The sequence below is a fragment of the Bacillus rossius genome, chromosome 3 (genome assembly GCF_032445375.1).
Source record: "Bacillus rossius redtenbacheri isolate Brsri chromosome 3, Brsri_v3, whole genome shotgun sequence".
In the NCBI taxonomy this organism is placed as follows: domain Eukaryota; kingdom Metazoa; phylum Arthropoda; class Insecta; order Phasmatodea; family Bacillidae; genus Bacillus; species Bacillus rossius.
In genome coordinates, this window is record NC_086332.1 from 15,163,943 (window position 1) to 15,178,263 (window position 14,321).

The 14,321-nt window shown below is 40.6% G+C and overlaps 1 protein-coding gene across 1 annotated transcript in view; it reads left to right on the forward strand.

Moving 5' to 3' along the window:
• The window catches only part of LOC134531406 (uncharacterized), a 42,208-nt gene extending 29,302 nt beyond the window's left edge, over nucleotides 1-12,906 (forward strand). Inside the window, exons 2-4 of the mRNA XM_063367109.1 lie at nucleotides 7,892-8,097; nucleotides 10,521-10,680; nucleotides 12,586-12,906. Coding sequence (XP_063223179.1) covers nucleotides 7,892-8,097; nucleotides 10,521-10,680; nucleotides 12,586-12,778 — 559 coding nt within the window. The 3' untranslated portion in view covers nucleotides 12,779-12,906. The remainder of the gene's footprint in view (nucleotides 1-7,891; nucleotides 8,098-10,520; nucleotides 10,681-12,585) is intronic.
• Nucleotides 12,907-14,321: the final 1,415 nt, after the last annotated feature.

Here is a 14,321-nt window from a genome sequence, read left to right on the forward strand (position 1 = left end):
ACGGGTCGTTACCACAACGCCGAAATACCATAACGCCGAATGTCAAAATTGACCACAACGCATACAGCTAGAAAACTGTTGTGTACCACAACGCCGAAATAACAACTGAATGAATTTGTGTGTGTTTCTTAAATGTACCTTAACGCCGAAATACCACAATCAAACCTAACTTTACCTAACATAACCTGGTATTTCGGCGTTGTGGTCAATTTGGCCTTTCGGCGTTGTGGTATTTCGGCGTTGTGGTGCGTCCCCGTGTGGTGAAACCAGCTCAAAAAAGAGTTTCCACGCGGCAGTCAACTAGTCGAGAGTCAACCGGGCGCAACTTGGTTGAATCAACCAACCCACCTCGTCTGAGAGAGGCCTTAGTGTGCCACCATGTTACGGGCTGTGGGTGCAAGAGTTTCCGCTGAGGAAGGGGGAGCGGCGGAGGGGAGACCAGCAGTGGCGGTAAAGCAGGTCGCTCGTAGAAAGTTGGGGTCACAGGTCTGTGTGCTCCTGCCAAGCAGGCCCCGAGCAGTCGACACGTGAGGCCTCCCTCCCTACTTCCCTCGACTACGTCTGCGCAATAAGTTACAGCTGCGCCCGAAGTCAGCGCTTCGGCGACAGGGCCAAGACGTGGACCTCTTGTGGACCAACACCCGTGAGCAATACATCCTCGTCGTTATACAGAAAAGACCAAACGTAACACTAAGAACATTGCAGGCCATTTTTTTTTTTTCAGAAAACTTAGCATTCTTCCTGTACCGTGCAGACAAGTAGTACACAATTCCGTGCTGTATGCTAGTAGAAAATATGTCACAGATTTGCACATGAACATACAAAGCACAAACTATTCTAATGCAGTACATATAAGAGGAACCATGTTATTATTCAACAAGCTAATGCCGGCATGCGTTGACTTGCCTCTTTTAATTTTTTTTTGTAATTTGTTTAAAGAAGGCTACGTACATATACAAAGCATCTCTCTATCTCTCTATATATGTCCCTCTATAAATCTTACTATATTTATCTCTCTCTATATACTCTCTCAATATCTCTATCCATATCAGTCTATTTCTCTCTATGTATCTATATACTGTCCTTCGCTATATCTCTCTATATATCAGTTTATCTCCCTCTCCATCTTTATGTCTATATCTTCCTATCTTTATTTTACAAAACAGAAGGCAAAGACACATTCATTTATATATATATTTTACCTATCTAAAATTTATTTATTTACCTGTCACAGATGTGACATAGTTATTATAAACAAGCGCGTATTTGAAAGCAAGGTTTTGTCAAAATTTCAAAGCAATCGGTGAAAAACTTTCGGAGATTTAAGATTTTGAACGAACGAACATTTACAATTTTATTTATATGGATTTATTTCAGGATCTTAAAAAAAACTTATCATTCTTTCAGCTTCAAAAATTTTATTACTCTAAAACGGAATACATATTTCAATACGAATTAAACTTTTCCCCATAAAACTTTTCCATTATAACCTCTTTAAATTATTTTATTTTCTATTTTTAATATGTGTAATAGACTGTTTAGTAATAATATAGTATCTCTATCATATCTGTATTAAAAACGGGCACTTTCAAAATAATCATCAGGTGTGAAATTCCCGACACAGATTCCTTCAAGTTACTGCAGGTGCTCTTGTCTTCATTTTCACGCAATAAAAGTCTCGTGTTTCCCCTGTGGATGATCAGAGCCTTGCGCTCGGAGGCTATACCGCAGTAGGTTCAGCAGCTAGTGTCGCGCGTATCGTTCCGTTTCACATACCCCGGGCTAGGTGGACCCCTAGACCCCCTAGCTCACACATTACATACCCCAAGAGAAATGGGGGGGCTTCCGCGAAAATTTTGAAAAAAAAAAAAAAAAAAAACTCATTCAATCAAACATTTCCAAATTTTGGCGATATTTCGCTAACTTGTTTACATCTTTGAAAGTACTACAATTAATAACAATAAAGATGAATATAACGTTATTAAAGTCAAAATAAATTATGTTTACGTAATATAATGAGCATACAGTATCTCGACAATTGTTTTTGCACCACATGACATGTCAGATAAATTCATTATTATTATAAATTAATTAATATTCATTCATTATTATTAGAGACCTGTAAACTTCGCGGATTCATTTCGCGATAGGGTAGAGTCCTAATACTTTTGACATTATTTTGCTTCAGTGATTGGGCCACAGTTATCTGAAAGACTCTGGGCCAATGAAAAATCTTTAACAGAAGAATTAGCGAATCACGATCATTCCAGTCAACAGGTGTTACGAGTCGGTAACCTATCAGCAGATGTAATTTTCACGAGTGCATAGAGGATCATGGAGTCTATCCTTTAGGGATTTGAAATCGCGAATTTTACAGGTCTCTAATTATTATTCATTCAACCCACCGTCGATTCATCCTCTCCTCGTGTCTCTTATACACGCCCCTGACTGGGAGCGCAAGGACTCGACCATCGAAGAAGATGGCGATGTTCAAAGGTAGTAACAGGAATTCATATCTCGGGAGGGAATCTGTAAAAAATAAATAAATAAACAAAATATTTTTTTTTAAAAAATGTGTTTTCAAAAAGCGTAGGTTGGTATCAAGGTGTTTCGCATATTACATTATCATTATCAATGCGTGTCGCTTTTCATTTCTTAATTCTCACTCTGCATTACCCAAACTGACATACCGCCTTCATCCGAGATCTCGCATATTTTCCCATAACTTCAGGGTGGATATATATATATATATATATATCCCTATCTATCCCCTCTTTTTTTCCTCCCTTGCGTCCGCCACTGGCGATGATGGCTGAAAGGATTGCACCAGAAGCGGAATGAGGTCGAGGGGGAAACCCATCAGCTGTTGGCGACGCCAGGGCAGGTATCCTCCTTGCGAAATGTTCGGGTCGTGTATGTCTGCCGAAATTCATCTGGTCGTCACGCTACACAGGAGAAAAAAAATTGGTTGTCTGTAAAGTCGGTTTACGGACGATAGTTTAACGTGACAACGTCATAACAAAACAGTGATGAAATGATTGCATACTATTCTGAATAAAATTGAATCATTTTTATTGATTTATCTCTATTTTGTATGGATACAAAGAAGGAGTGAAATTAAATATACAATTTAATTGATAAATTTACTTTTATTTAAACTCATTAATTCAAATATGTTTATTACTTAATGAACAGATTATTTTAACTGTAACTTTTATACATGTTTGCTATTTAACTTCTTCCCATCTGTGTTATTCTGTTAAGGATAGGACGATGATAGGAAAAGCAGGAAACGAATGGGAGTGTTTCAAGTTTAATGTGCCTCGAAAAAGTCAAATCGATGGTTGTTCCAATCCAGTGGAAGTGAGATAGATGCGGCGCAAGCGTACAATGAGCGTAACGGGACAATGTTCGTAACGGGACACTTTTTCGTGCGTGCAGCCGGCGTTCATCGATTTATTAGACGTTGTCACGTCAAAAAAAATGTTCCTTTACAAAAGTTTCCTTTGGAAACCAGTTGCCAAGAAATAGTTTGTAATACTACGAGGAAGTTATTGTAACTCTGTACAACACTTGGCTATGGTTATTTTTGAATATATGAAATAACGTTTTTTCGAGATAATACTTAATATTTCTTACATTTTTTTTTACATTTTAATTGACGTTTCATTCAAGCATTACTTTTTAAAACCTTGGAAAAGATAATCGAATATCCAACAATTTGACTTCATTTTTTTGTATCGTGCTTATTACTGTGCGCAGTTAATACTTGAGAGCTACTCAGGGAACGGTTTACGAATAACGTAACTATTGGAGGTACTGGGACAACACAAAACAATAATGCCCGGGTAAGAATCCGAACCTAGCATTTACTGCGAATACAATTTTTTTTTAGTGATGCAGTTGTTTTCATGTGTATCTACAAATATCTGTAATTTAACATGAATATGGCATGTTCCATTAAAAAAAAATACAGTGTACCAATGGTTTTCACGCGATACAAATCAAACAAGGGATGTCGGGGAAGGAGTAGAATATGGAGTTACAGCACGTGACGTTCCAAACATTATCTCGGAGCTAGAGACCTGCAAAATTCGTGGATTCATTCAGTGATAGGCTAGAATTTAAACACATATGCCTCTTAGATAATTTTGCTATTGGCTTACTGTTCATCTGGACGAATCTCAACCAGTTGTAAACCCTCAACCAAAGAAGGATCGAATCACAGACAAACCAGGTGAGACGACTTAGAAGCCGTCCTTGGAGCGCCGGGAAGCCTACAACTCACGTAGTTTCGGTTCCCTGCAAGAATTTCCGAATATTTCCGAAGTTTTGCGTTTTGGTATTGACGCCACTTCGGCCGCTAAATCAGATGTTTCCAATGAAAACAAGCATGCTGGGACTGACCTAACCTAACCGAACCCTTCGATTATTTTTTTTTAATTTCAATTTTTGAGAGAAATCCGAAGTTGCACGAACGTGGTAGGGAACCGAAACTACGTGAGTTGTAGGCTTCGCTGGAGCGCCACGCCACATGGTGCAGGGTTGTTTCCACCACCACGGCCACGCCCGCGCGTTCGCCGGCGCGCGACCCCGCGGGAGGGGGGAGAGAAGAGGGGGGGGGGATGTGCGCGCGAACCGCGACGCGCGCGCGGGCGTCTGCCGTCGACGCCGCGCTGCGGCAGATAGCGGCGACCTTGGACCTGGCGGGGCCCCGGGCCGTTTACCTCATGCGGGGCCCTCGTGTTTGGGAGAGGGGCACAATTACTGGTTGCAGGGCCGGCGCGTCCATATAGGCGAACTAGGCAACCGCCTAGGGCGCCAAGTAGCTGGGGGCGGCGCAGCACGGCACATAACAGCTCATATTATATTTTGTTATCGATTATTAAAACTAGATTAAAATGGATTTTTGTAACAGTTTGGAATGTTTATATTGATATAAGTAATTATTTAAAGTCCACAGTGACCTGTTTATGATTTGTAATAGTAATAAGTAAAAAAAGGGGGGGGGGGGGGGGGCATTAAGGTTTTTCGCTTAGGACGCCAATTTACCTTGCACCGGCCCTGAACGGGGGAGGCGTGAGGGTGGGAGAGAGATAGAAAGAGGTTAGCCTCCCCAGAATATTTAAAAAAATATTACCTCTTCAAAACAACATTTTAAAGCCCACGAGGAACTCTTAAATTTTAACGGCGGTTTTGTTAATTTTAATTGATAGTTTCAGATGTTATATATACATTTATAAAAATTTTGTTAATTTATCATTAATTTAAAATTTCTGTTTACATTGTAGAAGATGTCCATAAAAGAATGTCCCAGATTCAATGGTATATTTTAAATTTTTGATTTAAACTATTTACAACAAAATCATACATAAAATTGAAGGTAAACTAACCTAGTTTTCTTTAAAATGTTCAATAAGTTACCTTTTAGTTACACGGCACACATTCAACCTGTAATACAATTCTTACAACACTTTGATTAAAAAGTCCGGAGTAATGAAAGCAATAGGTTATTCAATATTCTGTGTCTCAACTCTGGAAAAATAACTAGGTAGCGGTGGAACGTAGACACGATATGTTAATAAAGCCCCAAAAGAAAAACAAATTGCGTGGCGTTATGTCAGGTGAACGTGGAGGCCAGCGATAAAGAGCTTTGTCGTCTCGAATTGCCTGAACCATCGGCGAATGCTTTTTGCCACACGGGAATCAAAATATCAAACTTAAAACGAAACGCACGTTGAACTGAAATTACAGATTCACTCTTAGCAAATTGCAGAACAAAAAGCACTTTACGCTCTGGAGTCGCCATTTTCCATAGGTGGCGCTGCAAGCGAGAAAACAACAAAGCAGTACTAGCATATGCGCTTATCTAAAACTCCCAATGCGGACAAAAATGTCCAAGTGTCCGCCCTTGCTTAGTAGATATTGTCTACTCTTCCAACTCTTCTTCCTGAGCCATCCTTCTATTCCCGTAGCCAACCCGCATGTAATTAATGCATTAAATTTTGCATCCCGCATGTAAGTGCCCAGGGTTTTCCCTGTGTCTATGCAGGTTTTACCTGGGCCCAACTTATCTAGTTTATAGTCTAGAATAGTCAGTGAGGGGAGTTAGTCATGGCGCCAATCGCTGCCATGGCTGGCCAATACTCCTCCTAGCACATGATGCATGCTCCCTCTCCCGCATGGCTTAAACCCTGCATGATTAGAGCGTATAGGCTTAGGCCTGAGACGCACTTAGTCTATCTCTAACCCTGATCCCTCCCAAATACACCTAGTTTTAATTTAGGTTAAGAAAAAAAATCTAAAACTGTCTGAGTTACTCTGTAATTGTGATCTTAAACCAACACTCTACAATGCTTACAGTTGATACTATTATTATTTATAAGTGGGACATTATTTTATGGACATACTGTATATTAATAGGGATCTGCAGTTAAATGACAAACTATTTACACGAGGTGTTTATGTATCAAGTACCGCGAGGCCGGCTTGTCCGCTCTTGGAGCCAATGGTGGCGTTAGACTTCGCGGAACCCTGGACCATCTACTTTAACGAGGTCCTAATATCTTTGAAAAGGGGGGGGGGGGGGGGCTATACCCTTGAGGGTTAGAAGAGGCCCCAAGAGAAATGGGGGATCTCGGAAAAATTTAAAAAGTGAACTATTTTAACCAAACATTTCCAAACCAGTCAGGAACTTATATTTCGACGATGGTTTCGCTCATTTATTTACATCTTAAAAGTACAAAAATGGATTACAATAAAGACGTTATAAATAAAATATAAAAAATAAAGTTATTAAAATCCAAATAAATAATGTTTACGTATTATAACGAGAATACAATATCTCGACAATTTCTTGGCACCACATTATGTGATAGATTAATTTATATACACAGATTCCAAATCCCACCAAAATTTCACCATACTCGCTCTGTCCTCATTGGCTGGTTCTCATTAGTGCAAATTCCATGTACACAGTGCGTTGTTGTGAATCAGTAAGTTCTAAATAATGTCGGTCCGAGATAAAAATGGAACATTTTTTTACTCACTTAAGTTATCTATCACCTTTCAATTACTGTGCAGGATTATTTGTTGGCACATAACAAAACACTGAAGTATAGAATCCCAATTTGCTAAATGAGTTTACGATACACTTAAAATTTTAATTTTAATTAACATCAACAAACTGGCTGAATGTGGACCACAGACGGAATTTTCACTTTATTACCAGCCTAGTCTAACATAACCTAGTAAGAAAGAAAAAATTGGTTGTCTGTAAAGTCGGTTTACAGACGATAGTTTAACGTGACGTCATAATAAAACATTGATGAAATGATTGCACTCTTTGATGAATAAAATTGAATAATTTTTATTGAATTGTCACTATTTTGTAGGGCTACAAAGGAGTGAAATGAAATCTACAATTTAATTGATAAAATTACTTTTATTAACACTCATTAATTCAAATATGTTTATTACTCTAACGAAGAGATTATTTTAACAATAACTTTTATACATGTTTGCTATTTAACTTCTTCAAATCTGTGTTATTCTGTTAAGGATAGGACGATGATAGGAAAATTAGGAAAAGAACGGGAATGTTTCAAGTTTAATCTGCCTCGAAAAAGTCAAATCGATGGTTGTTCCAATCGAGTGGAAGAGAGATATATGCGGCGCAAGCGTACATTGAGCGTAACGGGACACAGTGTAACGGGACAACGTGCGTTACGGGACACTTTTTTCGTGCGTGCAGCCGGCGTTCATCGATTTATTAGACGTTGTCACGTCAAAAAAAAAAAGAAACTTATCTGCTACTCTGTCACATGAAATGTAGTTGGAGACGAACAGTTGACAGCGTGACCGACAGGGCGTGTTGCTCGCTGTCCCGCAGCAAGCCGGAGGAGGTGGCCGACGCGCTGGCCAGCCTGCGCAACGTGTCGTCGCGGCGCGAGGACGTCTCCTTCGCGGACATGACGGCACTGATGGCGCGCTGCGACGCGCTGGGCGCCGCTGACGACGACGACGCCGCCGCTGGAGACGAGGACCGAGGCGCGCGCACCTTCGGCTCGCTCTCCCTGCTCAGCGGCATCCTGCCAGGTTGGCTTCCACTCTGCAGTCACGGCGACGATTGGGCGGACGAACCAGTGCTCCAGGTGGCCGCCTTAGGCCCGTTCTGCGACGGCGCGTAAACGTAAACGGAGACTGATCCCCCCCGGAATATTTCACAGGAAGCCTAAGATGTACATCAAGTTCTGTCCCTGCCCGAACACGCCCGAATATTCACCTTCGGCCAACCTCGGGTTCATTTATATATATTCATATTTCTCTGTTTATTTTAATGTAGCTATACTAACCTAACTAACCGTCCATAGTGTTTTAAAGTGTTTTAATGTAGCTAACATAACCGACCACTTTTAATATTTGAATTCATTTTTTATGCGCAAAAATAAAACAAATCCCGAGGTTGGCCGATATTCGGGCGTGTCGGGCAGGGACAGAACTTGATGTACATCTTAGGCTTTTCATTTCACTACCGCGTCTGCTGCCTCCACAAGGCGAGGAAACGTAACAAATACCAACCAATGAAACTGCATTTCAAGACTACGAAATATTAATTGAATAAAATTTATATATATATATATAAAATGAAAATAAACCACAGAATAATAATAGAACACTAGATATTCTTGTACTTCAAACAATTTTTCAACGTACTTAACAGCATAAATAAACATGGCTACCACCACAGCCAAATACTCGGCTTCTATTGGTCGCACGGAAAAACGTAAACGGTAGAGCCCAGCATTTCCGGGATAATCCGTACGGGGGTGGGTCTTTCTCACAGTTCCCGTGCCATTGTAGAACGGGCCTTGCCGCGCCATTTAAAAACTGTTCAAGATTCCTTGAAAAATGTCCGATTACGAACAGCGTTGAAGAGCCACTGCACTTGTCTATACAAGTTTTTTTCGTTTCATAGTTTAATTCTTTTACGTGTATTTATTGGACAGTCAAAAGGTATAAACAGGTGTTCTCACAGGCTTTTTTTTAGGTATTAAAGATTCTGGACAAAGTATATAGGGAAGTGATATAGGGAAGTGCAGAGATCCTTAATATGAAATAATTCAGCTTAAAATGTTACGGTCACCGGTCAAAGCCCTATGCAGGAGTGCTACCGACGAGGAGACTGCACTCCAGTTCGGTGCCTGGTGCTTAGAGGCGAAGAGGCGTGCGATGCGCGAGTCAGTGTCGCCCTTACCGTTAATAGTAATAATTAGAGACTGGAAAAATTCGCGCTTTCGATGACCTCTAGGATAGACTCCACAACACTCTACATACTCAGGCAAATGCCACTCGCTCATTGGCTATTGACTCGTGACACTTTTCAACTGGTACGCTTGCGATTCAATACTTTTTTGGTTGAAGGTTTCCCATTGGCTAAAAGTTCTTCAGATAAACTGTAAGCCATTCACAGAAGCAATATAAATGTAAGTACAGTTGTTTGGATTCTAGCATATCGTGAAATGAATCCGCGAATTTTTCCGGTCTCTAGTAATAATAAATCATTACATTAAAATCAGTTGTTATAAAAATTCAGAACTAATTTTTATACTTTAAAAATCAAATCGACTTTAGAAATTATTTTAATCGATTTTTCATTATTATACGCATTATTTTATGATTCTCCATAGTTATAGGACAACTAGAATCATCAAATTGTGCTCACTTATGAATGTTGGATGTCAGCACATTGAGACACTTCCAACATTTATAAGTGTGCACAATTTGATGATTCTAGCTGTATATTAAGTAAATTATTATTATTTAATTTACGTACATAAGGGAGTTGGAGCAAAGACCATTAGAGGAAATTGGGGAATTTTAGGGGTCAACGCTCCAAATGATGGAAATTAAGGAGAGAATTTTTGAGGGGAGATTTGGGAGCGAAGCTCATTTTGCCCTTTTAAATGAAGTTTGAGGGTCAATTTGGGGGCAAAAACTCCAATGGTGGGCAAAGATCCCAACAAGTGGGAGGTTGGAGGTGAAGTCACCAGTGGTATCCTCCTCAGGGACAAGAAAGTTGATGGTATAACCAGGCATAACGTTCAACTTCACAAAGTGTGCATAAATTAGTCCCGTTATTTGTAGAGCAATATAATTGAGCACATAATAAATCAGTGTGTATTGCATGCATGATAATGTTTTAAAACTCTATTTGATATGGGCTTTGGCTAAACAGCTGTATACCATTTTAAATTTTAAAGTTAATATATATTTTCGCCAACGATTAGGACACAAGCTTCGTTTTCAACGCATATCTACTAATATTAGCTTTTCTTTTTTGGAAAAAAAAATATTCTTTATCTACAAAAATATGAAACATTACACTATAAATGCTTAAACAGAACGAATAAGTATTCCACTACCGAAATCAGAGATTGTTCGCGAGAATCCTTCAAATTAATGCTGCAGTTGCGACACGCAACTGGAGTAGTGGAGCAGAGAGCCCGTCTTTGCCGCAGGCACCAAGTGGTGCGGCGTGGGCGACCTCGCGGACAACTACCACGACCTGGGGCTGGACGCGAGCGCCGACAGGTGCTGCCGCGCCCACGACATCTGCCCCGTGAAGGTGCGCGGCCGCGACACGCGATACAACATCACCAACAACGGCATGTTCACCAGGTCAGTCTACCAGCGACACGCACTACAACATCACCAACAACGGCATGTTCACCAGGTCAGTCTCCCAGCGACACACGCTACAGCCTCACAAACAACGGGTTGTTCACCAGGTCAGTCTCCCAGCGACACACGCTACAGCCTCACAAACAACGGATTGTTCACCAGGTTAGTCTCCCAGAGACACGCGCTACAGCTTCACCAACATCGGCATGTTCACCAGGTCAGTCTCCCAGCGATACGCGCTACAGCCTCACCAACAACGGCATGTTCACCAGGTCAGTCTCCCAGCGACACACGCTACAACCTCACAAACAACGGGTTGTTCACCAGGTCAGTCTCCCAGTGACACACGCTACAGCCTCACAAACAACGGGTTGTTCACCAGGTTAGTCTCCCAGAGACACGCGCTACAGCTTCACCAACATCGGCATGTTCACCAGGTCAGTCTCCCAGCGATACGCACTACAGCCTCACCAACAACGGCATGTTCACCAGGTCAGTCTCCCAGCGACACGCACTACAACTTTACCAACAACGGCATGTTCACCAGGTCAGTCTCCCAGCGACACACGCTACAGCCTCACAAACAACGGGTTGTTCACCAGGTCAGTCTCCCAGCGACACGCGCTACAGCCTCACAAACAATGGGTTGTTCACCAGATTAGTCTCCCCCAGAGACACGCGCTACAGCCTCACAAACAACGGGTTGTTCACCAGGTTAGTCTCCCAGAGACACGCGCTACAGCTTCACCAACATTGGCATGTTCACCAGGTCAGTCTCCCAGCGATACGCGCTACAGCCTCACCAACGGCATGTTCACCAGGTCAGTCTCCCAGCGACACGCGCTACAGCCTCACCAACAACAGGTTCTTCACCATGTTAAGTCTCCCAGCGACAAGCGCTACAGCCTCACCAAGAACGGCATGTTCACTAGGTCAGTCTCCCAGCGACATGTGCTACAGCCTCACCAACAATGGTATGTTCACCAGGTCAGTCTCCCAGCGAGACGTGCTACTGCCTCACAAGCATACCTGTTATAACTTTTTATGTGTATGTAAAAATGATAACAATGCAGGATTACTTGGTGCTGCCCCAGTGGAAAAAAAAAAAAGTTGAGAAAGTGTTAGTGAGCCATCAACAAATCTAATAATTTTAAACAGAGTTGCCATCATACTTAACAAGAAATAATATGTTCACTTATGTCTCTCAGTGGACAGGTAAAAATTCAAAATTATTCTGGATAAAAAGTCATTGTTCTATGCATTTCATGAGCTGAGGGTTGATATACCATTTATATTCCACCCCGTGTGCTGAGCAATGCAAATGATGTAGCAAGTTCAGGTACTAAGTTTCAGTATGTGAAAAAAAACTTGTAACACTGGATTTAAAAACACTTGAAAGATTCTGATGCAGAATATTTAAGAACGTTGAGGGTCCCACCTATCGGGGCACATATATAATGTGCAGAGCTTCAGAAAAATATGTATTAATACGCTGAGGGTGGCTGAGTAGTTCCATTTCTGTATTCTGTTTTGAAACAATATTTTTAGAAGAGTGAAATGGCTAACACACATGTTTTCAGAATAATTTTTTGGCATGAAAAATCCGGTAGATTCTTGGAAGCGTTCAAAGTACTTTCGTTACGCCTTTCTCCGCTAAATGATGTTATAGTTACAGCTAAGTCTCATAGTTGTTCTATGCACAGTTAAAAGACTGTGTGCCAGTAGAGGCGATACTCTGCTAGAAGCACCAGCGAACAGCTCACTTACACCTCTTCACTAACACAAATACACCCCTGATTGTGCGAGCCCCTTAAAACCCAATTGAGTACTAACCTTGCCTACTACATGAAGTCCAGCATGTTATGTACTTAGCTCAGTGCAAGGTGTTTCCACGTGTTGCAGGTCCCACTGCGAATGTGACAAGCGTCTGTACCAGTGCCTCAAGGCGGCAAGGAAGCGATCCGCAGACTCTCTGGGAACCGTCTACTTCAACATCCTGAGAGGGCAGTGTGTGGACGAGGTGGATCCGAGCTCGTGCTCGGCCAGCGATTGCAGCCTGACGAAGAGGTTCCGTCGCCTCCGCATGCGGTACTGACACAATCCCGGCAGACTCGATGACGATCATTTGTCGGGATCCCCACGAGCTAATGTCAGCTCTCGTTACTTATTTATAGTGTGTGTGTCTGTGTTAAATAAAGCTTTGTTGAATGTCTTTTATACAAATTACACGAATTTGATAATTTTCAAATGTTCCTTTCCCCATGTTGTCATTTCTAAACTATTAGTAACATTACACTATAAATATTGGAGTACTGATACTGAAACAAAAAAATACTTGCACAAGACAGTAAAAATGATATTTTTTCCAGCACGAAGAAAATCACAAACTCATTCAAATTGGTTGTATTTTAAATCTGCTTCACAAAAATATTTTATTCTAAAAATAAAATCTAGCTAGAACTAGGGAAAACAATATAAAAAATGTTTACAAACCAGAGAAAATATATCAAAAAATTGTCTGGAAATATTGCGTCCTGGTTTGGCATCTGTGAACACAGTTCAGGTATATTAAAGCTAAAGAAATTGTAATAAGTTACAAGAACCTGAACACTCACTCAGTGTTTATTTTAGTTGGACACCAAGGACTTAATTTTAGAGTGGACAGAGCTTACATAAATGAGGTCGTTTGTGTTTGAGATCCAGTAATATGTACACATTAAATAATCTATCCTACTTTATATGTATAAGGCACTGAAATGGCAAACAGTCTTACAAAGCATTTATACAGAACAAGAAGTTTGCTAGTCCAAAATATTACCAGCATGTGTTGAGAAAACTAGAAACGAGCATGTACTAAGTCAACCCAAAAATACCTACATCAAATGAGAATTGCATACTAGTACCAAAATACATGCTGCTATGGACCTTGATTATCTCTTGACGCATGTTTGAACATTTTTTAGTTTTTTTCTTCACGCTTCTACATTACAAGCAGGCCATCTTCAAAAGTTGCAGCTGAATTCTTTCTATGGCTACTTTTATGACATTTGAATTTGTTTTGTAAGTGCACCAACAGTATCACAAACCTCACCTTTGAAACAAAGATTTATTTTATTTTAAAATGTTTAGCTACTAAAATGAATGGTTATTTCAATGGGAAATGGTGCAATTTCTGTGGCAAAGGTTTTTAAATTTAAAACAAAAATTACGTGAAAAAATACATTTTTATGATACTTTTGGGTTTGAAAGTTGAAACTGGTTAAAATTCATTTAACAAGTGCAGAAAATTTTCTGAGTCCACTCCTACTAACGGAGTTGTCCAGTGTGGCAGTGTTTGCTTATTTCTCAGTGTCACATAATGAGGGTCATTACTCATTGGTACCAACCTTGCTCCCTGGCACGACTAAAGTTTGAGCACCAATCGATACTCCAGTGGGTCAGCGCCCACTGTAATACAGAGGTCCTGCCACCTTAAGCTTTTTTTACATAATTGTGTAATAGGAAATCAAATCAACCTAACTAATGACAAGGGACAAGATTATATTTTGAATTGTGATAAAACCTAAATAACACTACAAAGCATGTCAAAACCACACACAACCCCAAAATGGAGGTTATTACACCATTTAGCACCAAAA